The following is a 24,877-nucleotide window of genomic DNA, read 5'->3' on the forward strand; positions in this document are numbered from 1 at the left end:
GAAATAACAAGCAAAGGCAATCGCTTATCTGCACTGGAAAGAGGGTCTCTGCATGGCACACAATACAGAGCCACCTCCCGATTAAAAATATTTCAGTTGAGTTTTCCTCAAACAGTTATTAAACAATTTCCAGTTGAAGAAATGAGAAATGCAACGTACAGGGCAGTTTCAGGTGGGGATGTTACTCCTGTCAAATACAGCCAAAACTAGTAAGAAAGAAAACCTTCAGAAACACAAGTTATGCAAGGGTTCTTTATTACAACATAAATAATTTCATAGAGTAAAGGTGTGGAGAAATGACTAAATGAGCACTTTAAATTACCAGAAAAGAAAAAAGAGGCATAACAAAGACCAGTGGTTTGATTTTAAAGCCAGAGAAGTCCACATTAAGAACTGGGCACCAAATTCTGATGACAACACAATTAATCATGAAAGAGAATCACCAAGGAAAACAGTGGATTTGCTATTTCTTGATGTCTTCCAATGAAAACATCATATGTTCCTGAACTATGTGCTAGTCCAACCAGTTAATGGAATTAACAGAAGAACAACCAGATGATATTGCATGGCTTTTATGCATGTCCCTATCACTCTTCCTCACTTTAAAATCTATGAATAAAGATAACACAGAGTAAATTTTATTATATAACAGCCCCCAGCAACGCAGAAAACCCCAGAATTCACAAATTATGATGACCCAAAATAACCACCATGACTTTACCTTGAGATCGGTCTTGTTAGTATTGTTTTGGCACGTGCAAGCTGTAACAATTAGATGATGGCAGCGCTTGTGTACAACACAGGTGCATACTAGGAAACAAAAGAGGCATGCTGAAAAGAGCTGTTGAAAGACTCAGAACATATCAACCCATCAGCTGGGTTCTTTAATGCTCAGCTATATCATCAGGACACAGTAAAGACATGAAAAATAATTGGTGGCTTGGAATTTCCAAAATCTCATAACAGATCTGGAGATGTATCTCCAACCCACTGCAACAGAAATTCTGCACTGGATCATTCATACTGCCTATACAAAATATGGGTAATGCCCACAGAAATAACAGTGTAACTTCACAAATGAACTAAAAAAATGCTGTTGAAATTATCCAGCAGAGAGTATTTCTCACAACATACACAAACAGTATTAGAGAACACAGGTCTGAGATATCAAAAGCCATCCCTACACCTCAGTGGCATAGTATCTCTTACACTGGATACCCAAGTGAGTCTTGCCCAGGTTACTTTGTCATTAAGGCTCAGTGCAATGCTTGGATCTGGGGAGCTGGATAAGTGCAGCAGAATGGTGCTATGTCTGGGCTAATTAGCTAGTCTCCATCAAGAGGGCTAATCAACACTAAAGCTGAGTTGAGTTCTCCCCAGGTCTGAAGCTGGCTTGGCTTGAATGAACTTGGATTCCTCCACTCCATAACCCAGCGTGCACTGTAGATACCACCAAGGGCCGTAGCTACTGTCTATATGAGGAGATTTTTGTAATGGGAACTACGTTGCAGACGTGTTGCAGGGTCCCCACACTATTCTGTTTGTTGCTGACTCAAGCTTGCACTCATAAGGGTCTATCAATAAGATTCACTTTCACCCAGAAATTTTATCCAGGATATGCATTTTGTCTACATGCAGCTTCCTTTCATATAAGGACACCAGCGCCCTATTATATTGCACAAGAAACAGGCTGTGTTAGAAGGCTGTACTGAGTGACCATACACCTGTGAAGCAAGTAATAAAATAATAAATTAAATAAAAATCTTACCACAGAAAAAGGGAAAGGAAGAAGAATAATTAAGTGCAAACAAGCAACACATACATCTATACAGCCATTCAGCCACAACATGCATTCAGACAGAAGTGCTGTGCCAGCCCACAAGGCTGCCTTTTTGAAGTCACATCCCTAGTTTCACTTTGTTGAACTACATAGGTGGAGAAAGGAAGAGGGTGGCCATTCCAGCAGGATACTGTGTGTCCCAGCACCAGCTGAACACTATCCTGAAGGGACCCTGGGTCTCAAGCCTAGATGGGTGTTGCATGAACTCAGCAACTCGGTGGATCTGCACAGGAGGAGAATTGGGGGTGAAACACAGCAACCAGACTCCTAAGGGTTTGCATGACTGTAGATGGTGGCTTCTGTGTGCGTGCATGCAAGCCGTCAGCCTGACAGCTGCTCAAATGCACACTTTTGTCTGGCTGGAGAGGAAGAGGAGTGGTGACTTCAGAGCAGCTTGTAGCCACAGGATGTCCCAGCAGCACAGGAGAGTGCTCCTGAGACAGCACACCCTGCGCACGCACCGTGCAGGAGCAGAGCATCTTACCTTGGCACTGGTATCCCTGCTTCCCAAACACGCCCCTGTTCAAAACAAAACAGGAACACAATTTCCCATCAGAAATCCAGGTTTTTTGCAGATCATTTACAGAAGAGAGAGATAAAATGCAAGAGGATCCCAAATGATCAGATGCCCGGGGCAAAACTGCCCAGCAATAATGGTGCAATTCCGCACAGGGGTGTGAGAGCGTAACAAAGCACTGCAAGGGCCATGGCTCACACGACAGGCTGTCAACACACATGTTATTCCCCATATTCCCCCTCACTCTAGTTTCTGAAATACCTCATTTTATTACAACACAAACCACACTTATTAGACCGATCCCAGCAGCCCACACCCTGTTATTATCTCTCCCACTCCATGCTCTTTTGAGACATATCTAAGTTTTTCTCCCTGCTCTGCCTGCTTCCCCACATGTATCACCCCACACCTCACCCCTCTGATGGCTTTTCTGTTCTCAGGCATATTCTCTACTCTTTCAAGCAACTGTTTTTTATCAGTGTAATCTCAAAGCTCCACTCAAGTTAGTATCTGGGGGTCTTTCTTCAGATTGCCTGGGTTACTTTTTTCCCCCCTCTGAAATAATACCTACAGAATCACAGAATCAATCAGGTTGGAAGAGACCTCTGAGATCATCGAGTCCAACCATGGCCCTGACACCACCATGTCAACTAGACCATGGCACTACATGCCATGTCTAGTCTTTTTTTAAATGCATCCAGAGATGGTGACTCCACCACCTCCCTGGGCAGCCCGTTCCAATGTCTAATAACCCTTTCTGAGAAGAAATTCTTCCTAATGTCCAACCTGAACCTCCCCTGGTGAAGCTTGAGGCTGTGTCCTCTTGTCCTAGCGCTAGTTGCCCAGGAGAAGAGGCTGACTCCCACTTCACTACGCTCACAAGTGAGGAACACTGCCCCATCCCCACACCCTCCCAGTTTGCTTCCAGTATCCAAGATACACATCACCTCTGGCCTCTCTGCAGCAGACTCCAGTTCGCAGCATAAATGTACCCCGCTAAAGCTGATGGCCAAAGGGACTCACATCAGTGGCCCTTAGTAAAGCGCTGGGTAACAGATTCAGGATGGGGGATGGCATATCAGTCCCCAAAACACGAAGGGACAGGAAGCTGCACACCACCGTGTTCGAGCCGTTCTTACCAGATGAACTCCCTGCAGTGCGAGCAGTACGTAGGCTGTCGCAGGTATGTAGCCATGAATTTGTGCCCATTCACCTGATGCACTCGCCTTCGCATTGCCCGCTGGCGTTTCCGAGTGAGGTTCTTAAAAATTCGATCCCTCTGGAGGGTCCCTGTGCAGAGGAAAGAAAAAAAAAAGATTTACACAATCATGCACTTGTTGCTCCTGGTTTTGGTATGGCACAAAATGCTTTCAAAGGCCACGACTACATCCCTGGTTTAGAAGTCGGAGGCCACACTCTAGAACGAGGAAAGCAGCTGGGACAGGCAAGAGAGGAAGCTAATTGCAAAGGTCTCTTTAGCTTAAAATTACATTCTTCATCTAGAAATAACTGCCTCTTCCCATCTTCCTCTCACTCCTCTCCCATGCTGAGACATGTCACTAACCCATTAATTCACAAGCTGTAAACAGACCAGAAGGTCTGTTTAGCTCAAGGCTAATAAGTTATTATAACTCACACCTTTTTGGGCAATAACTCCCGAAAACACGACTGCGTGCAAGCGGCTGACGAGCCGCGCGGGGCAGCGCCCTGCTTGCCAAGCCAAAGCGATGCCTTGCTCAGGGAATGGTGTTTATCCACTTTCTCAGGCTACACTTCAGCATCACCATTTGTAGCAATTTTGCTTCCTGCATTGGATAAAAAGGCACAGCCTGATTTTTCAAGGACTGTTAGTTGTTTGATATGTGCCACTCTCAGCTTTCTTTAAAGGGCTCATTTTCCAAAGGGTAGATGAAATTTTAAAGTTCTGGGAAGGAGGGACCCAGGAACTGCTGGCATTCAAATATGAATTGTCTCAAAATTTAATTTATTTTTTTTTTATTAGGTTTAGTTCAGCTATGAGGTGGGTTGACCCTGGCTGGATGTCAGGTGCCCACCAAAGCCGCTCCATCACTCCCCTCCTCAGCTGGACAGGGGAGAGAAAATATAATAAAAAGCTCGTGGGTCGAGATAAGGACAGGGAGGATCACTCACCAATTACCATCAAGGGCAAAACAGACACGACTTGGGGAAAATTAGTTTAATTTATTACCAATCAAATCAGAGTAGGATAATAAGAAAATAAAACCAAACCTTAAAACATCTTCCCCCCACCCCTCCCTTCTTCCCAGGCTCAACTTCACCCCCGATTCTCTAACTCCTCCCGCCAAGCAGCACAGGGGAACAGGGAATAGGGGTTGTGGTCATCTCTGCCACTCCTTCCTCCTCAGGGGAAGGACTCCTCACACCCTTCCCCTGCTCCAGCGTGGGGTCCTTCCCATGGGAGACAGTCCTCCACGGACTTTTCCAACATCAGTCCTTCCAATGGGCTACAGTTCTTCATGAACTGCTCCAGCGTGGGTCCCTCATGGTGTCACAAGCCCTGCTGTAGCACGGGCTCCTCTCTCCATGGGGCCACAGGTCCTGCCAGAAGGCTGCTCTAGCGTGGGCTTCCCACAGGGTCACAGCCTCCTTCAGGCATTCACCTGCTCTGGTGTAGGGTCCTCCACGGGCTGCAGGGGGGTATCTGCTCCACCATTAACCTCCATGGGCTGCAGGTAACAGCCCACCTCACCATGGTCTTCACCACAGGCTGCGGGGGAATCTCTGCTCTGGAGCGTGGAGCATCTCCTCCCCCTCCTTCTGCACTATCCTTGGTGTTTGCAGGGTTGTTTCTCTCACATATTCACACTCCTCACTCCCGTTGCAGGTTGCTGCCCAGCTTTTTTTCCCCTTCTTAAATATCTTATCACAGAGGCACTACCGCCATCGCTGATGGGCTCGGCCTTGGCCAGCGGCGAGTCCACGTTGGAGCCGGCTGGCATTGGCTCTACTGGACATGGGGGAAGCTTCTAGCAGCTTCTCATAGAAGCCACCCCTGTAGCCCCCTCACTACCAAAACCTTGCCACACAAACCCAATACAAGCCACACAAACCCAATACAAGCCATACAACAATTTCCTAGCAAAGTTCAATTCACGCAGAACAAGTCACTCTTAAGAGGCAGAGCTGAGCTCTAGATCAGAAAGCCATCCCCGTGCAGCAGCAGCCATCTGACTTGCAAATCGCGGCCAGCTGGTCTCTGGGATCCTCACACAGACCAGGTCAGCCTCAGCTGAGCTTCCCAGGTCAAAGCCTCGTCTGGGGCACACACGCCTCAGAAGAAAGAAATTAAATTTGCAGTTTTCAAGTTAGTTAGTTAGTAAAGACCCTGCTAACAAGTGCATTTTGGGGACACACACCGGAGTCTGCTAGAGGTGATTGTGCACCAGTGAACGTACCAGGACTCCTGTTTTGAGCGCGGACTGGATGCAAGATGAGCACCAGCTACTGCCAAACCCTCTGCACAGATGTAATGATGCAGGAAGGGACAGGCGGTCTGTAAGCTTCCCAGCCAGCTGATCCTCCTGGAGCAGGGGGCTGGCAGCAGTACCCAAACACAGCTGTTACCGCACCACTTCATTTACCCATAAAAAAAGGGCAGAGCATTTCCCTGCTTTCAACTAGCTTTGTTGATTAACTGCTGGGGGCAGGGGGGGAGGAAAAAGCTGTCAACCTGATCAAGGCTTGAAATGTAAGAGTCCCACATCACAGGCATATCTCCTGGTCCTCTTTGTAGGAGTGGAGATAAGGGAAGCCATCCTGTCAGTACCGAACCCAGCCACTTCAAAGGGCCACGAGCCACACGATGTATTCCTCTCAGTACTCTTGCCACACAGGTTTACAAGCAAAGCCAGCCATAAAGCTAAAGGGTTTTTTTCTGCTTTGTTCTCCCAGCCCTTTATGCATGTGTCCCCTCCACAGGCCCTAATGGAAATCTCCTACCTGATGGCATAACTGTGATATGGAGCATGGCTTGAGTTTAAGACAGCTGGCATTTATTTTTAAAATAGAAGTGCATGCTATAAATTAGGACTTTCCCATTAAAACAAAAAAAAATGTTGTGGGGCTGATCCAAGCACTTAACAGAAACTTGCTTTCTCCACTGCAGAGCTTCAAGCAGCTGGGCAGAGACTGGTGCAGAAAAGGCTGCCCTTCTAGGGAAGTGCTTGAACATGTCTTTAATCCTAAGTCAACAGGACTCAAGGGACCACAGGAATCGCCAAACTGAATCAGAACATGGGTCCATCTAGTTCAGCATCCTGCCTCTCTCGGTGGGCAACCAGAAACACATGACAGCAAGACGGAGGAACCCTGCAGCTGGTAGATGATCTGCTTCTTTCCCACACGTGAGATGTCATTTTGATCTCCACAAGTGAGAGCTGATGTGCAGAGGTTTAATATCCTTTCCAAACATTCAGTCATCATTGCACAATTTCAATAGACTCATTATTCCCCATAGGAAACATGCCCTAGAAGAACTTCAAGAGGTCAACCAGTTCATCCCTCTTCCCCAAAAGAGGAAGATCGAGAGTCAGTGCCTTCACTGGGCCCAAGCCTCCTGCAGCTTTACGTGAGAATTAAAAAAAAAAAAAAAAAATTCCTTATAGTATTATAGAATTTGCCCATTTTAAATTCAAGAGAACATCTCCTTGAGCTAGGTTTATGCATACACTTCAGTGTTTTCCTGGATCAGGGCCAAAAACCTCAGTTGGCAAAGTATCCTGTCTTGGCATTCAGCACATACAGGAGAACTCCAAGGCATGGAAAAGGAAGAGCAGAGTTTGTGAGGGGGTGGTGAGCACCTAAGTAAATCACCTAAAGAAGCAATCCAGTTACCCACTTGCTTCATACCAGCTGCTCCATTAGAAGCCCAAGAGCTGATGCCCTTTAAGTTTATTCACTCACATTTACCAGAGTTTAAGAGAATATGGTTCCAATTTAGCTCATGTAGTTTCTGGTTTCGTTTTCTCTGAGCTGTACTTGGCCTCCACCTCCTGTTCTCCAGCCACCGACATCTCACGCAGCACAACGGTTTCCATCTTACAGACACACTTTTCATTAAAACACATGCCACAAGTTTTTGTCTTTTTTTTTTTTCGGTATTATTCATATTTAAAACATTCATCAAACTTCATATTTTCCCATACTACTTGGCTGTGTTTCCCTGCTAATTTCTCCAGATGCTGCACATCTTCCAGGTGATCCTCACCCATGCTTATATTCACCTCTCATTAAATTATAGCAAATCTAAATGTTACTAAGCAGGAAACTGACTTCAGTAAGGCCTTTTGTGGAGCGTGGAATACTTTTCACAAGCAATCAGCTCTTTTGGGTATTGCTCTTCCTATTTCCTGATGCCGTCTCAAGCGAAAACAGGAGGGAGAACACAGCACAACTTCAGCCACACATGTCTTGGGACCAGGCTAACTGCAGGAGACCATCTACCACGTGCTCTGGTGGATCTACATATACAACCACATCCCACAGAATAAATCTCTTTCAGAGGACTTGGGTGCTCGTCCATCCCACGCACCACACCACGGAGCAGGCAAGCTCAACCTTCCAACAAGGTGCAAGCGATTTTGAAATGGTGGAACATATCACTACCAAAACCACCTTCCTCCCAACCACCAGCCTCCCCAACCACCAAGATGGCAGTTCCTCAGCTCACACCCATCACATCTGCCAAGCAGCTCCCAGCGCTGCTGGGCGACAGGCTGGATGCAGAAACCATCAACGCAGCGCTAAGTCTGCTAGTGGACAGGGATGTAAAGTCATTACAGACATTTTCCCACTCATGTTCTGTGTTCTGGCCAGTTTCCTACAGAAGATATCTTTTCCTTCTTGCACGTGGAGAGCATTTTACAAAACAGAGCAGCTCTAGACCACTTTAGCAGACCCAGAGTTTTAAAAGCCTCTAATCTCTGGTACAGCAACAACCACCATGAATGGTTCAAATGTCCAAATACTGCTATAAAAACAGGCCAGTAAGTGCTCAGTGAAGGGAGTTGTCCACATCCATGGTTAAATTTGGACGTCTGTAACTATGGGGTATTTACCGTGCCTGGCTATGTGCAAAAGTAACTACAAAGTTAAACACTAAAAAGCCTCTTCCCCTTTCCTCCTCTCCACTCATGCCTAACATGTGTTTATGGCAGTGGAAATTATGCACGCGGAGGGAGAAGAAAATAAATAACCCACCAAGTCATCTGAGGACATCTCCATGCACTAGCACACCGCGGACCCACTCAGCAGCCTCATTACGCTGCCTGACCTGCTCCTGTCCTTCCCGGCCAGAGACCCCCCTTTCTCTCTCCCCCATTTTTTATTCCAGGGGGTTATTTCAGTTAAGTCCCTACAGTGGTGGCATAACTACAGCAGTAAGACAAGAGGAAGAGCTGCAGAATGAAGTGTTGTGTGTGTAACTATATGCCTCAAGTAGTTAAAGTCTGTCAGGTCTCATCCATCGGAAATCAATCTCACCATTGTGCTATCAACCGCTGCTATAACGCCGGCACGGCAAAGGTCATAGAATCACAGAATCTTTTTGGTTGGAAAGACCTTTAAGATCATCGAGTCCAACCGTTAACCCAGCACCTCCAAGCTCTCCACTAAACCATGTCCCTAAGCACCACGTGTACCTCCAGAGATGATGACTCCACCACTTCCCTGGGCAGCCTGTTCCAATGCTTGATAACCCTTTTGGGGAAGAACTTTTCCTGATATCCAATCTAAACCTGCCCTGGCACAACTTGAGGCCATTTCCTCTTGTCCTATGGCTTGATACTTGGGAGAAGAGACTGAAACCCATCTCGCCACAACCTCCTTTCAGGTAGCTGGAGAGAGCAATAAGGTTTCTCCTCAGCCTCCTGTTCTCCAGACTAAACAGCACCAGTGCCCTCAGCCGCTTCTCATAAGACTTGTGCTCCAAACCCTTCACCAGCTTCGCTGCCCTTCTTTGGACTCGCTTCAGCACTTCAATGTCCTTCTTGCAGTGAGGGGTCCGAAACTGAACACAGTATTCGATGTGTGGCCTCACAACTGCCAAGTACAGGCGTTGTTCGGGTATATCCCAACACACGACAATTTCTAGTGTTATACTCCTGTACACATCAATGAGATTTTTCTTTGAAAGAAATAAAGATATTCAAAAAAGCAATGTAAAAACCCTTAAAGCAATAATGCTAATAGATTAAAACTTAATTAAGCCTTTTTTTATTAGTAGCAGTAATAATATACACCTTTTCCTGCACTCCCCTTGGAACACTGCAAGCAAGATCCCGTTGCACTGAGTGATACACGAGCGTGGAGCAGAGACCAACCACTGAACTTACTAGCCTGTAACAAGCAAGATAGCGGATAGACAGACCCCTCACCTCTCGCAAGCACTGCAGCAGTGAACGATTTGAGATCAGGCTAAACGCTCAGCTAGCCCATGCCCTAAGGGTGAGCAGTAGTGGGTGTTTTAGGAAAAGAATATATAAAACAAATCAAGTAAATGGGGGGAATGAATACACACGTTCACCCCCTCCAGCCATCAGGATGGAGGTGTTCTCTCAATATTTACCTAACAGTGGGCTTCCTCACATCTGCTGAATATAAACAGAGGCTAAACCAAGATGAATCAAGGTGTTTATTTTCCAAGCTGGAAAACGCATATCTTACAACAAAAATCCCTTACAAAGGCTTGGTATCTTTTAACCTGGAGTTTTATCACCATAATCCCATGGATGGTCAAAACCACAGGAAACCTTTGGCTAATTAACATATTATGAACACAACACAGCATTGAAGAAGAGGCTGACAGCCTGACTCTGAAAAGGGAAAAGGATTTAAAGGCTACGACCCAAACTGGTATTTCCATCGCTGACTGTTCTGCTTCCCTAGTATTAGTGCTGCAGAGTGAAAACCTCTCCTTTCCTACGTACTGCAAAGTTTTCTCTTCAGTTCCCCTCAAAAGTCACTTCTATGTGTGAATGGGCCAGCTGGAAAACAGCCACATCCACAGAGATCATGTTAACCACATGGGGTTTCTCCTCCACTTCACATCCATCAAAGTTTCTGTCCTTCTGCTGCTTCTGCCAGTTCGTGCATGAAACCAGACTGGTCCAAATCCCAGGAGAGGCTCATTGCAAAGCCAACATGTGGCACATCAAACACAGGCTGTGACTTGTGTTTGATCCAGCTGCTGTTTTCCCCTCTGAAACTGGATGAAGTTTTGTATGAAGACCAGAGAAAGAGCCAGCTAGTGCTGGCAGGACTAGGTTGTCTTGTACTAGGACTTCACAGAAAACCCATGTTAATGGGCAGTTCATCTTTTAAGATGCCAACCCGTCAATATTGTCTGAAAGAACAAGAAGGAACAATGATGCTCTGAATGAAAAAAAAAAAAAAAAGAGAATTTTCCCACTCATGAGTATGAAACAGCATTATCAGCAGTCTTGGAAATGCAAAACCTGTAATCATCCCTGCATTGAATCACACAGAACTCTGCACTCGAGGCAAGGTCTCTGTTTCTTGTCCAAGTGCTGAAGTAGGGCAGACCTGTTTTACTGCCAGGTCTAGGACAGAAGTTCATCTCAGCTCTTGCCCTCAGCTCTCAGTGACTAGCAGCATTTGAGTACTGACTCAACCATGATGTTTCAGTGCGGCAGCAGCGATAACGGGATCAATGAAGTTCACTCAGCAGTATTAGCGAGCATGACAATGCTCAGCCATTGCTACAAATGCCCATCATAGGCTTATTTCTAGAATTACACAATGATGCCAAAGCTCTGGTGGCACCAGTAGGTAAGGAAGAGACCACAAAGCCAAGTGGAAACATCTCCCCGTTTCCCAGGCTTACCAGCTGTTCACCTCTCCAGTGGGGAACCAGGGTCCACGACTTTTTCGGGGGGTTCAGTTTGCTTCACTCACAGTCTCTTGCACTTGGATGTAGCTAGGGACAAAGGGACAGCTCTGCAGAGCTGAAGCGACCAGTACGTGGCCATCAGGGAGCCCTCCACATGCGCAGGAGGGGAGAGGGCTGAAAAGCGATGGCAGAGCCTAGTGCTGGGGCTGAAAGAGGAATAGTTGCTTTTTATCTGTTTGCATAAGGTCTGTGAGAACATGAGAGAGGAGGAAGAAGGCAGCTTGAGAAACTCTTACAACAAGTATTCTGCTGCCGCTTCCAGTCTACCAACCAGTTATGAATACCATACAGGTTATTTTGCATAGAGTTTTAATCATAATTCCCACACGGGTTTTCAGACATGCAGAGGGCAGCTCAAAAATATTATTCTCCACATCTGCTTTTAAAAGTTATTTCTGGGAAAATTTTTTTAGACGTCCGCTTGTGGATGTTGACAGCTATGAAGCAAGGCACTGCAGCACATTGCGCAAGGCTGAAAAATATGAATGGAAAAGCCTTTCCCATTCATTTCTGTAGTGAGTAACAATGAACTGAGCAAATGAGATCCTGAGGACAACAAAAGATTTCAGAGAACATGAGCAACCCCTTGCCAGAAGAGAGCAAGTTCTCAAACAGAGATCATTGCATGCCAGCCCATCTGTGCTTTCCAGGCCACAGGCTGCAGAAAAGCTGCTGGCTGCCAAGGAGGATGTGTTTGAAGGGGACAGCCACTTCCCTCTCTTTACAGCCACACCACTGTGAGAGAAGGAAGGGGACAGCCCTGTTTTTCACCCTGTGCTTGCTTCTCTGCCAAAGGCAAGAAAGATTTTACCTGCACTCCATTTTATCGTTCCATCTCTGCAAGTTTTTGCATTAATTTGGAGATGGTAACCTCATGATACTTCTGTTTGCAAGAGAGACCAGGCTGGAGTGATAATAGTGGAAAAGAACTGTCTCGGCTTGCACAAAGAGGAGATGCCAGGAGAGAAGGATTTTATTTTAAATTACAGGAGAGACTTGAGGGAGACAGCAGAAACCTGAGCACTGAACGGAGCCCTTCGGAGCCCCAGACAGGCAGTGTAACTGGAAGGCCAGCTCATACCTGCCCTTGTACCCAGCGGGAGGCACACAGCACCCATCAGGTTTGGAAAAGCAAGATAAATTAGCCAGGTCATATCCAGTGAGATGACAGATATGTGCTTCCCTCCAGCTGTAGTCAACATGGCCTTCCAGCAGCAGCAGAGGTCCAAAAAGACACCCCAGCCCCACTGCTCCCTCCTCACGATGGAGTCCCCTTCCTACCACTGCAGACCTGCCAGCCCGACTCCATCTGTGTCTGCTTCATGACCCAGTCCTGTCACATTGATCTGGGGTAAAAGCAGGCAACAAATAAAAAAGAAACCCCATATGATTAAAAATGTAAGTTGACCCACACGAACAGTGAGAAACTGGCAGTAACAATCGCCTCCCCTCCTCAGCTGCAGGCAGAAAGGCACATCTGCTTGCAGTCTCAGTTTTATCAAAAGATGGGGAAAATCTTCCTCCTTACTTTAAGATGTGTGAATAATACTAGTACCTCATACTTCTTACTGCATTGCTCATTAAAGCCTTAACGAACCGATTCCTCTCCCTCCTCCCCTTGTCAATTATAATCATTATTATTTCCTTCTGCTTAGGCAAGTGAATTTCCATTGTAAAACCTCCTGTTAGTCCTTCCCACCTATTAAACTCAAGAGAAAAATGTTGAGATGCGATTTATTAGGGAAGGAAACCATTTAAATACATTATTCATTAAAAACAGGAAAATAAAACTAACAAAGCAACTTTGATCTTTTCCATGATTAATTCATGTGCCAGAAGCCCTCTGCACCATACATTTTAGAAGATTTCCAACTACACTGGCTACAGAGCAGAAGCAGCACTAACGGAGTGACAGCATTTATAGGTCAAAGCTACCAGCACCTGTGCAAAATCCTTGAGAAATACAGAAATGGTAGGTTGGGCAAAGAGCAGGGAGATCCCGAACCTTCCCCTGCTCCCGATGCCTCAGGGCTCAGGCATGTTATAACCATCAGCAACTCGCATGCTCATAGGTGGCTCCATAGTAAGTATCACAACATGCTGCTTGGAGGCCCTACCCACACAGGGAAGCACGAGCTCTAAGTTAAACCTATTTTTAACCAGATGTAGTTTAAAGCTATTTTTCAGTAGATGCTCTGGGGACATGCTTCTTTGGGGCTATGTGGCCAGCTTCAGAATTAAAATCAGCTGCTTCAGTATTAAAACAAGAGTGTCCACACAAGGTTTTACACTCAACTAAATCTGCTTAAAATTCATACCTTTATGTTTAGGCAGTGCAACTTTTCCAGAGATACGGGCTTAACATCTGTCTCAAAGAAGGAGCACGAGGAAAACATTCATAGAATCACAGAATCGTTTTGGTTGGAAAGGACCTTTAAGACCACCAAGTCCAACCATTAACCTAACACTACCAAGCCCACCACTAAACCATGTCCCTAAGCACCACATCTACTCGTCTTTTAAACACCTCCAGGGATGGTGACTCCACCACTTCCCTGGGCAGCCTGTTCCAATGCTTGATAACCCTTTCGGTGAAGAAATTTTTCCTGATATCCAGTCTACATTCTTTATGTAACATGAGGCAAAATGCACAAAGAAACCAGGATCAACAGAAAGCCGGTTGACATGGGACCATCAAGCAGCTTGTATCCAGAAGGACCCACAGTTTTGCAGCAGTTCCACAAACGGCAACCACATTCCTCAACACAGCAGCCATCCCTAGGACAAAACCTCAAGCGTTCCCCACCAAGGGCACTGCACCTCTCAGTGGGAAAGCAAACTGTAATCCAAAGTGCAATCTAGTAAGGAACAAACTAATTGGGAGAGCTAATTAAGTAGGACAAGTTAAACACTCCCCTTTTTCTGCTGTTGGGGCCTCCGACTGCTGTCGTGCAACACCTCAGCCTTTCCTCGGTCCCTGCAGGTGCACTGGCCTTGTGCTCCCCTTGGAGGATGGCCAACACCTGAATCACCTCCCTGCAACACCTGGATTCTCCTGGTCGACTGGTCACCCAACAGCCACATAGACCCAGCCCAAGTGGTCCGGCTGCATACTCAGCTCTGACTAAAGAGCCGATCCCAGGTACTCTTGGGATTTCCATGTGGCAGCTTGCTAATAAGTTCTTTAATTGCAACAGCCTTAAAAAGCAGGTTGTTTACCATGTTGCTCTCCCACACAGATTCCCACACACCATGGGCTGAGCAAGGCGCTGCAGCAGCGAAGCGTCTGTCGAAAATAAATTCAGCCTCTTGTATTCCAAGCTTATTGCTACCATGAAGATATCTGCCAAAAGGCAGCACCTCTTCTCATCAAGACAGTCCCTGCCTTGGTAACGTGGCAAGGAAATACTCAGTGCTCAAGCGCCCAGGCTAGGAATCACACTTGGCTTCATTGCATAGCCCGTCCTAAATTGCTTCTGCAGATGGCACAGACCATTACAGCTTTGCAATGCACCTAGTGCTGGCAGATTATTATTATTTCCCAGAGGGATTTCCCAAGGGCTGCAGGCCAGGAGGAGCGGCGCTTTCGGAAAACACAGTTGTCCCTGACAGCCTCCCATTCAGCTAACACAGCTAGATCTGATCCACCCCCCTTCCCCATCTCCTCCCCAACAGGGTTTTCACACTGCAATACATATTTCTCCATTTCTGAGATTTCAAAAGCAGATGTACCAAATCCATACAAACACAGCTTTAAAAACGCTGGGTGCCACATGGAGAGGGTGCTGCTTGCCTTGGCTCAGGATCTCTCAGTACGTAGAGAGAGGGAAGGGCCCTGCCAGTTTCACCAGCTCTGTAACAGCCACCAGCTCCTCTAACCAATTTTATTCTTGCATATGGGTGGCCCTTTCCATCAGGTGTAAGAGCAGCAGTAATAAGTACATATTTTGCCTCCCCACGGGCTCTCCCATCTCACTCCTCTCAATTAACGAAGAAGTAGAGGTGGGTGAGCAGAAAGAAAGTCACTTTCTCAAGTAGCTTTGAGAGTCACCTAAACCTGCACCTCCTGTCATCTTTTTTCCTAGTGCCTCAATGGAGAAGGAGCACACAGGGATGGAATTTGTTTAGGCACAAATGACACAAGATGAAAGCCAGACTGTGATTTGATGCTCACAACAGCCCTTACACCAATTTAAGCAGTTCTTCCCCCAAACGGCACTCTACCTTCCTTCCAGCACTCCCTTCCACATAGTCATTTTCCAGCCAGATCCATTCCCAGATCTGGTTTGCCATGCACCCCATAAACAGCTGTGTTGGCCCAATGTGGGGTGTGAAAGCAATCTGGGAAGAAAATCAGCCAGACTTTGTTGTGCCTTCTGCAGGGTCCATGTCCCTAGCATCCAGGCTCTGCACTCCTCCTTACAGCACAGCCCGAAGACATGTGTGCTGCTGGACCCAGCCCTACGTGCCCACTGCAGGAACATAGGATGCCTCTATAGGTAAGGTGTGCAATGACCCTGATGTGCAGGTTATCACCAGCCCTTTTGGATGCAACATTGGAGTCTCTCTGAAGGACTTGTTCTTCTCGCCTTACCCCACGTTCACAGGTGAAATACAGAGACAATGCAGGCAAAAATGTGCGTAGGACCAGACTGGGGCCCCAGATTCCTCACCCACCACTTAAGTACTCTGAGCTGGGCAGGCTGGAAGATAAACATCTTTCTGGCTTTGTTCTTGCCGATCTGCAAGTGTGATCTACAAGACTGTGTCATAAACATATAGGAAGGTCAAGTTTTAGACATAAAAATTCAGCATTTCATAGAATCATAGAATGGTTTGGGTTGGAAGGGACCTTAAAGATCATCTATTCCAACCCCCCTGCCACAGCCAGGGACACCTTCCACCAGACCAGGTTGCTCAAAGCCTCATCCAACCTGGCCTTGAACACTGCCAGGGAGGGGGCAGCCACAGCTTCTCTGGGCAACCTGGGCCAGTGTCTCACCACCCTCACAGCAAAGAATTTCTTCCTAATATCGAATTTAAATCTATCCTCTTTCGGTTTAAAACCTTTCCTGCTCATCCTATCACTACATGGCCTTGTAAAAAGTCCCTCTCCAGCTTTCCTGTAGGTCCCCTTCAGGTACTGGAAGGCTGCTATAAGGTCTCCCTGGAGCCTCCTCTTCTCCAGGCTGAACAGCCCCAACTCTCTCAGCCTGTCTTCACAGGAGAGGTGCTCCAGCCCTCTGATCACCTTTGTGGCCCTCCTCTGGACTCGCTCCAACAGCTCCATTTCCAGACTTCCAAGAGTTTGATTTTCTAACATTAGTCATATCCTTCAAATGAAAAAGTTTCTGGCTTTAAGACAGTTTCCTAAGTTTTCTAAACAAAAAAAACTATTCCTGGAAATAAGTTCATGCACTGGAATTGGAGCAGCCTTCCCTCTCCTGGGTCCTGGTTCACCAGCACAGCTGTGGTCTCAGACACACAGCTCCAGGGAGAGAGGACGGCCCTAACAGCCTCACAGAAAAGTATTATGCTCTGCTGTGCAGAGCCAGCACTAGCAACGGATGGCCAGGCTTGCTCAACAGTCTGACAGCTAGACGGCAGAAAAGAGCTGAGATTCTGTGACTAAAAACTTGGTTCCAGATTCAAGCAAGAAACGGGTTTTGCTGGTCACATCTCTTCTGCTGCAGCATTTCCTCATCCCCTGCAGCTCCTCTACCACCCATCTGTCCATATTCTCCTCTTCCCACCTTCTTCAACCCTTTGAGCTCCTTTAAGCTACTTCTTCCTTACAGCTCCTGCCCACATCCACCCATCACCACTCCCCAGCCCAGTCTCCTACTTCCTTCTGTCTCTCCTTATATTTCTTCTCTGTCCTTCGTCTAGACCCTTATGGCTCTATTCCTTCTCCAAGTAACTTTCCCCAGGGTTTCCACCATTCACTGTCCTTGCCCTGTGTCCCAGCAGACAGGACATGGAGAGCAGGACAACTGCTCAGCCAGACCTCCTGCCTTCCTCCCTCCTGCCCTGCCTGCAGCACACCCAGCCAGTGCTGAGCTCAACCAGAGGACGGATCTGGCCCAAAACCAACCCACAGCCCTGCTCCAGATTTGCTCAGCTCCCCAGGTCCAGCCAGCGGGTGTAGAACTGGCCCCACACGAGGCCACCCCAAGGGAAACCCGAGAGCATCCTTTTCAGACAAACGGATTTACCCTCAATCATGAAACCGCCTCAGTCCCGTATCTGCAATGGCCAGCAGTGTCAGCATTGCCAGGAGGGCACTGTCACCGAGGTGGGAACCTGCTCAGGGCAGGTCATGTCCACAGCCCTCAAAGACACCCTGATCTCATGCAGTTTCTCCCAGAAGATCACAAATGGGTAGATTTTCCCAAAGACAGCAGAAGGCAAACGGAGTCAGAAGAGGCTCCCAGCCCTTCCACCCTCTCCTCTGCCAAGCTTGAGGTCGCCCTGGCAAAACAACATCAGGATCTCTTTGCTCAAAACGGTATTTTGATTCAGCATCTCACTCTGGAAAACAACTGATTCATTTCAGCTGAAGCACTCCAGAAAATAAAAAAACCTTTTTCAGCTGGCATTGAAGAGCAGAAAACTTAGCTTTTTATGCTGGACACGCTCAGGAACAACCCAAAACAGGGGCATATAAATTGCGAGCATGAGGATTTGCCTCCAAAAGCACCACTAGAAGACAAGCTCTGCTTCCTACAGCTCCGTGCCAGCTTGTCTAAGGCTGAAGACCCCATTCTGCTTGGCTATCCATGAGATTTTGCCCCGTTCCAGTGAGGTGCAGGAATCGACTGCTGCAAACAACATCCTCGACACACAGCAGACCGACGCTGCTGGTCCTCCTTAAGTCTGCAGGGCTGCAGGGAACTTTGCCCCTCGCAAGCCCTAACGATGCACAAATACCTTCCAGGTAAATTGAGGTAATTAAGTGCTGTGGCACAACAGCATCTTGTTACTTTGCATATCCTCTCATGCCGACAGGCCCAGCAGATCTGCTCACACACTGAGTCCAGCCCTGCCCCATAGAGCGGCCAGGTGACAGGGACGTCTGGATGCCTGACAGAAAAGGCTGCCAGACACCCAAACACAAGGCAAACCCTTGCCTGTGGTGGTACCACCTAAATTAGGATTCTCCTCCAGCAGCCAGCATTGACAGACCTGGATATTAAATGGGGCACAGCCTGATTTAGTAGTCAGTGGAAGTGAGGTTAAAAAAAAAATAATGGTGGTGTTTTGTTGGGTTTTTTTCCTCCAGTTTCTGCTACAAATTTAAATTGTGACCCTAGGTAAACTACTGGGACTTTCAGACAACCATTCATCTATTTCATCAGTCACGTACCTTGCAAATTGTGGTCTAAGGAAATTCAGGTGCAGCCATGAGGTGTGCTGGTGTATGGGGCACCCCCCCTTCGTCCCAGTCCAGGGCATCATCCAGGTGCCCTTGACCTCAGTGGGTGAAGAGGGAGATGGCCATGAAACAGCATCCCCCAGCACAGGGCGCAGCAGCTGGGGACAGGGCTGCTATCATCATCCCTGGCCACAGGATCATGGTCCTGACCTCCAACGGCTTCATGTTCTGCTCCTTCCAGCCCACATTTGCAGCACAAACACCCGCTCCAGCGCAGCGCTGGCCTCCAAGGCCAAGCAGATAGATTTAAGCTCCTCTGGGAACCACCGTCACTTCTTCCAGGAATCACATTAAAATAAAGCAAAAACCTCCGCTCCTCATTACAGCCAGGAACACTGAAATCCCAGAGCAGATTGCAAGCTTGCATATTTATATCTAGGTTTCAGAGCCCAGACAAAACACAGCCCACTGAGGAAGTAAAGTTAACCCTGGTATTGCTGTTTGTTGTATTTTTACAGCTTCTGGATACCTAAGCAGTTGGCAGATCTTGGCAAGTCATGAATTACTGCCAAAAACCTCTCAGCACTAGACATACTGCAATAGCTGTGGAGCTCAAATGGAGCTCCAAGAAATAAGGTTTTCCAAGAAACAAAGGTGGTCTCATGGATATGCAGCGGGCTGGGGTGCTGTTCACCTCCTGGCTCTGCATTAGAGTCCCTCCTTAACACCAACCAAACCACTTCATTTGCCAGGGCCTAGATCTTCCAGCAATCAAGAATAAACAGGTTGGTTTGTTGTTTGCTTTCCCCTGCTGAAATCCTTTTTTCTGTGAAAATTCAGAATCTACCAAACTTGTCTTTTCTTTCTTTATTTTGTTTTTAATGAAGGAGAAGCATATGTGAGATATAAGAGTGCCAGGGTGCAAAAATACTTGGGTTTTCTCTGCAATATTTAAATTTTGAAGGCTTCACTTTAACAAAAATTGCTCACACTATCCTCCCACTGTAGAGAGTAATGATTATTCATTATCCCCATGTTCATACACTTCATCTACCTTCCAAGGCTGGGCTGTCTCTCATTACAGTGACCCCTTCTCATGCCTCTGTCAACTTGAACAGGACAAATGAAAGGCAGCACTTGGGAAGATGCAGTACAGCCCCTTCTCCTAATGGCAACTCGCAGCCCAAAGGACATTTCTCAGAATGTCCAAAGGCCCCTTCCTGTGAAAATGATCTCCAAGAGGTTCTTCATAGTTCTGACTTTGAAATTCTCTCCTGAGATCTTCAGTGTTGCTGAGAAGCTTTGACACCCTTGTGCTTAACTCATGGAGGCTTCATGACAAGGATAGAGCCGCTCTTGCTCCCGTTGGCTTGGCTAACACATCTCCGTTGGGGTGCAGGTTTGCAAAGTCTGACCTCCAGGAGAACAATACCTGCTCAGGACTTCAAGATCAGCATCTAGAATTGCCTTTTAATTTTTAACCCAACTGACATCTTCCAGCAATGTTGGAAATCCACTGAAGTTCACCTGCCTCCCACGCAGAGATGCACAGCATTTGTGGATGACATTCCTGGTCTCTGCAAGGGCTCAGTCTTCTCCAGGGTGCATTTAGGGTGTATTTTCTCCCCCATGGGACTCGACATTTTTCTGACTTATTTCCATCTGGAAATGCAGAGTTGAACCAACATGAAGTGCACCTGGAAATCCCTTGCCTGCAGCACGCACATATGTGACAAGCATAGGCATTGGAAAAAAAGACAGGGGTATAGAAAAACATGTCTCCTGCTGCTCTCTGCCACATAAGACTTTGGGCTAGACATTAAAGACTTCCATGTTCTCAGCTTGTGAACCAAAGACAGCAAAACTTTCTTTACCCTGTTCTGCACTGATGTTGCCTGTTCAGATCAGGAGGTTCTCTGGACGGTGTCTACTACATGCCTTAAAATTCTGCTTGGGACAGTAACCCAAAACAGAAGAGTGGCCCAACTAGCCAAGGGAGAAGAACAGGGCATTTTTCATTCCTGGTTCCTAGTTTCCAATAATTATTCCCTTAACTATGAAAAACAGGCTGAAAACGGTCATTATTGCAGTTTACAGAGGACCGGCAAATATCTTTTTTCTCTCTCTTGTGCAAGAACCTAATAACGTACCTTTAAATAGAAGTTTTGTGGGACTGAGGAGCTACATTACAGTACAGAGCAAGGACCTTTGTAGCAAAACACCTATACACCATTTGAGGCTTTAAGGCTGCAGATCTTTACTGATGCCTGTCTGATGAAATGCTATTTCTTAAGATAAAAAGCACTTCATGTTAGAAAAATGTATTTGAAGAAAAACGACAGCAAAAGACTGAGTCTTCGTGCTTGAGAACAAACCATCCCAACCACAGGAGGCGACAGCTGCAAACTAAAGCAGCATTTCCTGCTCTAGAGGCAGGTTCAGGCTTCCTTGCCACTGCACAGCCTACCAACATTAAATATTTAGGAATGGATGCTATATCTGCTCTACTAAGTCTCTTGGCTTTTCAATATTCTCGTTGTTCTATTTCTTGCCCAGAACTCGCATTTGTCTTTGTCTTTCCTGACACTGAAAGAAAAGAAACAACCATTACTTACCTCACAAGGATGAAATTAAAATTGAACTTCAAGCAAGAATTATCACTTTGAGTGACAATGTGAAAAAAAAAATTAAAAATAAGGCAAATTGCAAGAGTTCAAAGCACTAAAATAGAAGCACTTTGTTTTCTACAGGGCTTGCTTAATTTATTAATTCAGTTAAATAATTTATTTGTATTAATTTCATTAGCTTTGCTCAAAATTAAAAAGAGCAAATAACAAGAGAGGTGGCAAACTGAGGGCACAGCAATGCACTTTGCAGGCAAAGCTGCAAGGGGACTTGGCTTGCTCTGGGACTTCAGTATTGCAAGGGAGAGAGGTCCATGCTGTCCTTCAGGCGCATACCTGGGGACTCTCAGTGCCCAGTCTGGCCTCGCTGCAGCAAAACACCCTGACCCATGCATGATTACCTGCTCTTGAGTATCTCTACTAACTTCTCACGGGTATCCAGAAGCACCAGCAACAGAAGCAGTTCACCCACACTCACTGCAAGGCTTTTTATTTCAAATCAATCACCCCTTGCCCAAGAAGAAAGTAATTCAGGGCTTTCTCTTTCACAGCTGAAACCGGTATTCAGTGGCAAAGAGAGACAAGGAGTGGAGAGCGGGTCTGAATTCGTGCCACTGACACCAACTGTGCAACACCCGATGGGGCATCCTGGTAGCATCAGAGTCACTTGCTATGAACAACACAAGCCCCAAAGACAGAGTCTCCTCAGAAGCACCAGGTCACCTTCAACCAGAGCCATGGGGACCTAGATGACACCCTGGGAGAGCACAGAGAAATGGTACTCGGCCACACCATGCTGGAGAACTGCAATGGCCCTTGGTCAATGGTGTCTCCCTGACAGGGTGCTCCCAGGTGCTTTCCAGGAGTGGCGAGGAAGACGACCCTACTCAGAAGCTGCCCACCTGGAAATGGTTACGGCCAAGGCTAGGAGAAGAGGAACATCATTAGGGAACCTTACACCCTGCGCAGCACTACCTATTTTAGAGAGCAATAAAGCAGAAATTTTCCTTTAAAGGAATCTCAAAACAAAGCTGAGATCTTGTGGATTGTCTCAGAAATCCTGGCACACACATAGGTGATCACAGGGAGGGAGGCAGGACACCAACAGCTCAGTTAAACCACAGCTCCTGTGGTCCCCAGGGCTGCGCAGAGCTGAACGGCCTTCTGACAGCTACAGCCTTGCTTGGTCCCACACACAGCACGCTGCACCCTGCTCCCATCTCCAGCTCCTCAGCTGGAAACGTGACTCGTGTTCTTGGATGAGGCGCATCCAGTGCAAAGACAGATCTCTCAGAGAAGCCACATTTGGTTTTTCGAAAGGAGAAAGGGGCAAGGAGACACAAAGAGAGAAAGAGAGAGGGGAATTAAATGCTAAAGACTCCATCAGCAACAAAACCAGTAATATACAGGTTAAAAACAATAAGGAAATTTTAAAAGAAATCATAATTTTGATGACTTGGAAAAAAATTCCCATTACCAGGCAGGGTTAAGTAAAGAAAACCCAGTAAAGATTGAATAAAATCCTTTGAGGGAGGGAGGGAGGTGGTGGCAGAAAATCAACCCCCAAGCAATGCCTGAAGCCTGGCAGGCAGAAGTCAGCCCTCACCTTCTCCAGAAAACAGCCTGGAGTGAAACAGCTCGTGGGTCAACAAGGGAAATGGCTGGAGGAGAGGGTGCTTCCCTCCAGCCCAGCTGGGTGCTGGCGCCACCGGGACCCAGCACCACCAGCAGAGACACGGTCATGCTTGGAGAGGTAATCTCCTCCCGAGGTAAGGAGATTTTCATTTTCATTTTGCACTGGTCGCTTTACACAGGAAATATCAGCTGAATGAGGGGAGTTAATATAATCAGATACAGCTTAGCACAGCAACAAATACATCCAGCAGAGAAAATAAAGACAGGCAGGGATAATTTCACTCAACCTTCCTCGGTTCCTATTGCTCCATTCCTTTCTCTTCCTGAAAAATTACACTTATTTTTAACACGTGAAACAGGTGTACTTCCCTGCCTCAAAACAGCAGGTTAACACTGATGGACAGAAGAGCCATACAGGAACCTACAAAGGACTAACCTGTTTCCTCCTGTATGTTTTCTATACTGTGCTCGTCCTGACGGTACACAAATGCTTCTGTCGGACACGCTGTGCCCCTCGCAGGAGTGCCACCCTTCTCCCCCATCCCCGCCACAGGTAAGGAGAACCAAATTAAACTTTTGGTCAAAAGAACTTTTGATCAAACAAAAATACCACTAGTCCCCAAAGCTAAAGGAAGTACATGCTGCCAACGTCACTGGAACCGTCTATTTTGGGTAAGCTTTCTAGGACAACAAAATGATACAGGGTGAGGTGGACCTACCATCTCAGGTTTGTTTGTTTGCTTGGTTTGGGGTTTTTTTTTCCTTCTCCTCCCCGATCTTTAGCCACTTTTTGGGCTTTCACTTTACCGGAGTTAGACGATGATGACTGAGACCCTGTGAATGTGGCTGCTTCCATAAACAAACCAACTAGCTTGGCCAAAAACCTCTCTGAGATGAATCACGTGTTGGCAGAGTGAGGACCAGCAGCAGGCACTGACCCTCCAATCTTTGCTTAGTGGAGCTCTCAGAGGCTTTTCAAAGGAAGATGCTCCCCACGGTTCAGACCGACCTCATAGAATCATAGAATGGTTTGGGTTGGAAGGGACCTTAAAGATCATCTAGTTCCAACCCCCCTGCCACAGGCAGGGATGCCTTCCACCAGACCAGGTTGCTCAAAGCCTCATCCAACCTGGCCTTGAACACTGCCAGGGAGGGGGCAGCCACAGCTTCTCTGGGCAACCTGTGCCAGTGTCTCATCACTCTCACAGGAAAGAATTTCTTCCTCATATCTAATCTAAATCTACCCTCTTTCAGTTTAAAACCATTCCCCCTCGTCCTGTCACTACTTGCCCTTGTAAAAAGCCCCTCTCCAGCTTTCCTGTAGGTCCCCTTTAGGTACTGGAAGGCTGCTATAAGGTCTCCCTGGAGCCTTCTCTTCTCCAGGCTGAACAGCCCCAACTCTCTCAGCCTGTCTCCATAGCAGAGGTGCTCCAGCCCTCTGATCATCTTTGTGGCCCTCCTCTGGACTCGCTCCAACAACTCCATGTCCTTCTTATGTTGGGGGCCCCAGAGCTGAACACAGTGCTCCAGGTGGGGTCTCACAAGAGCGGAATAAAGGGGCAGAATCACCTCCCTCGACCTGCTGGCCACACTTCTTTTGATGCAGCCCAGGATACGGTTGGCCTTCTGGGCTGCAAGCACACACTGCTTGCTCATATTGAGCTTCTCATCAACCATCACCCCCAAGTCCTTCTCCTCAGGGCTGCTCTCAATCCATTCTCCATCCAGCCTGTATTTGTGCTTGGGATTGCCCCGACCCACATGCAGGCCCTTGCACTTGGCCTTGTTGAACTTCATGTGGTTGCCACAGGCCCAGCTCTCAAGCCTGTCAAGGTCCCTCTGGATGGCATCCCTTCCCTCCAGCGTGTCAACCACACCGCACATTCATCATGTTATCCATCTATCCCTACATCCTACCGAAAGCAGTGAGGCAAGA

General features: G+C 47.0%; 1 protein-coding gene across 1 annotated transcript in view; it reads right to left on the minus strand.

The window, feature by feature from the left end:
- PRKCH (protein kinase C eta) overlaps positions 1-24,877 on the minus strand; it is a 125,574-nt gene that overhangs the window by 67,742 nt on the left and 32,955 nt on the right. Inside the window, exons 3-5 of the mRNA XM_068398080.1 lie at positions 3,497-3,647; positions 2,325-2,359; positions 722-810 (exon numbers count right to left, since the gene is read on the minus strand). Coding sequence (XP_068254181.1) covers positions 722-810; positions 2,325-2,359; positions 3,497-3,647 — 275 coding nt within the window. The remainder of the gene's footprint in view (positions 1-721; positions 811-2,324; positions 2,360-3,496; positions 3,648-24,877) is intronic.

Source organism: Nyctibius grandis, chromosome 4 (assembly GCF_013368605.1).
Source record: "Nyctibius grandis isolate bNycGra1 chromosome 4, bNycGra1.pri, whole genome shotgun sequence".
In the NCBI taxonomy this organism is placed as follows: domain Eukaryota; kingdom Metazoa; phylum Chordata; class Aves; order Nyctibiiformes; family Nyctibiidae; genus Nyctibius; species Nyctibius grandis.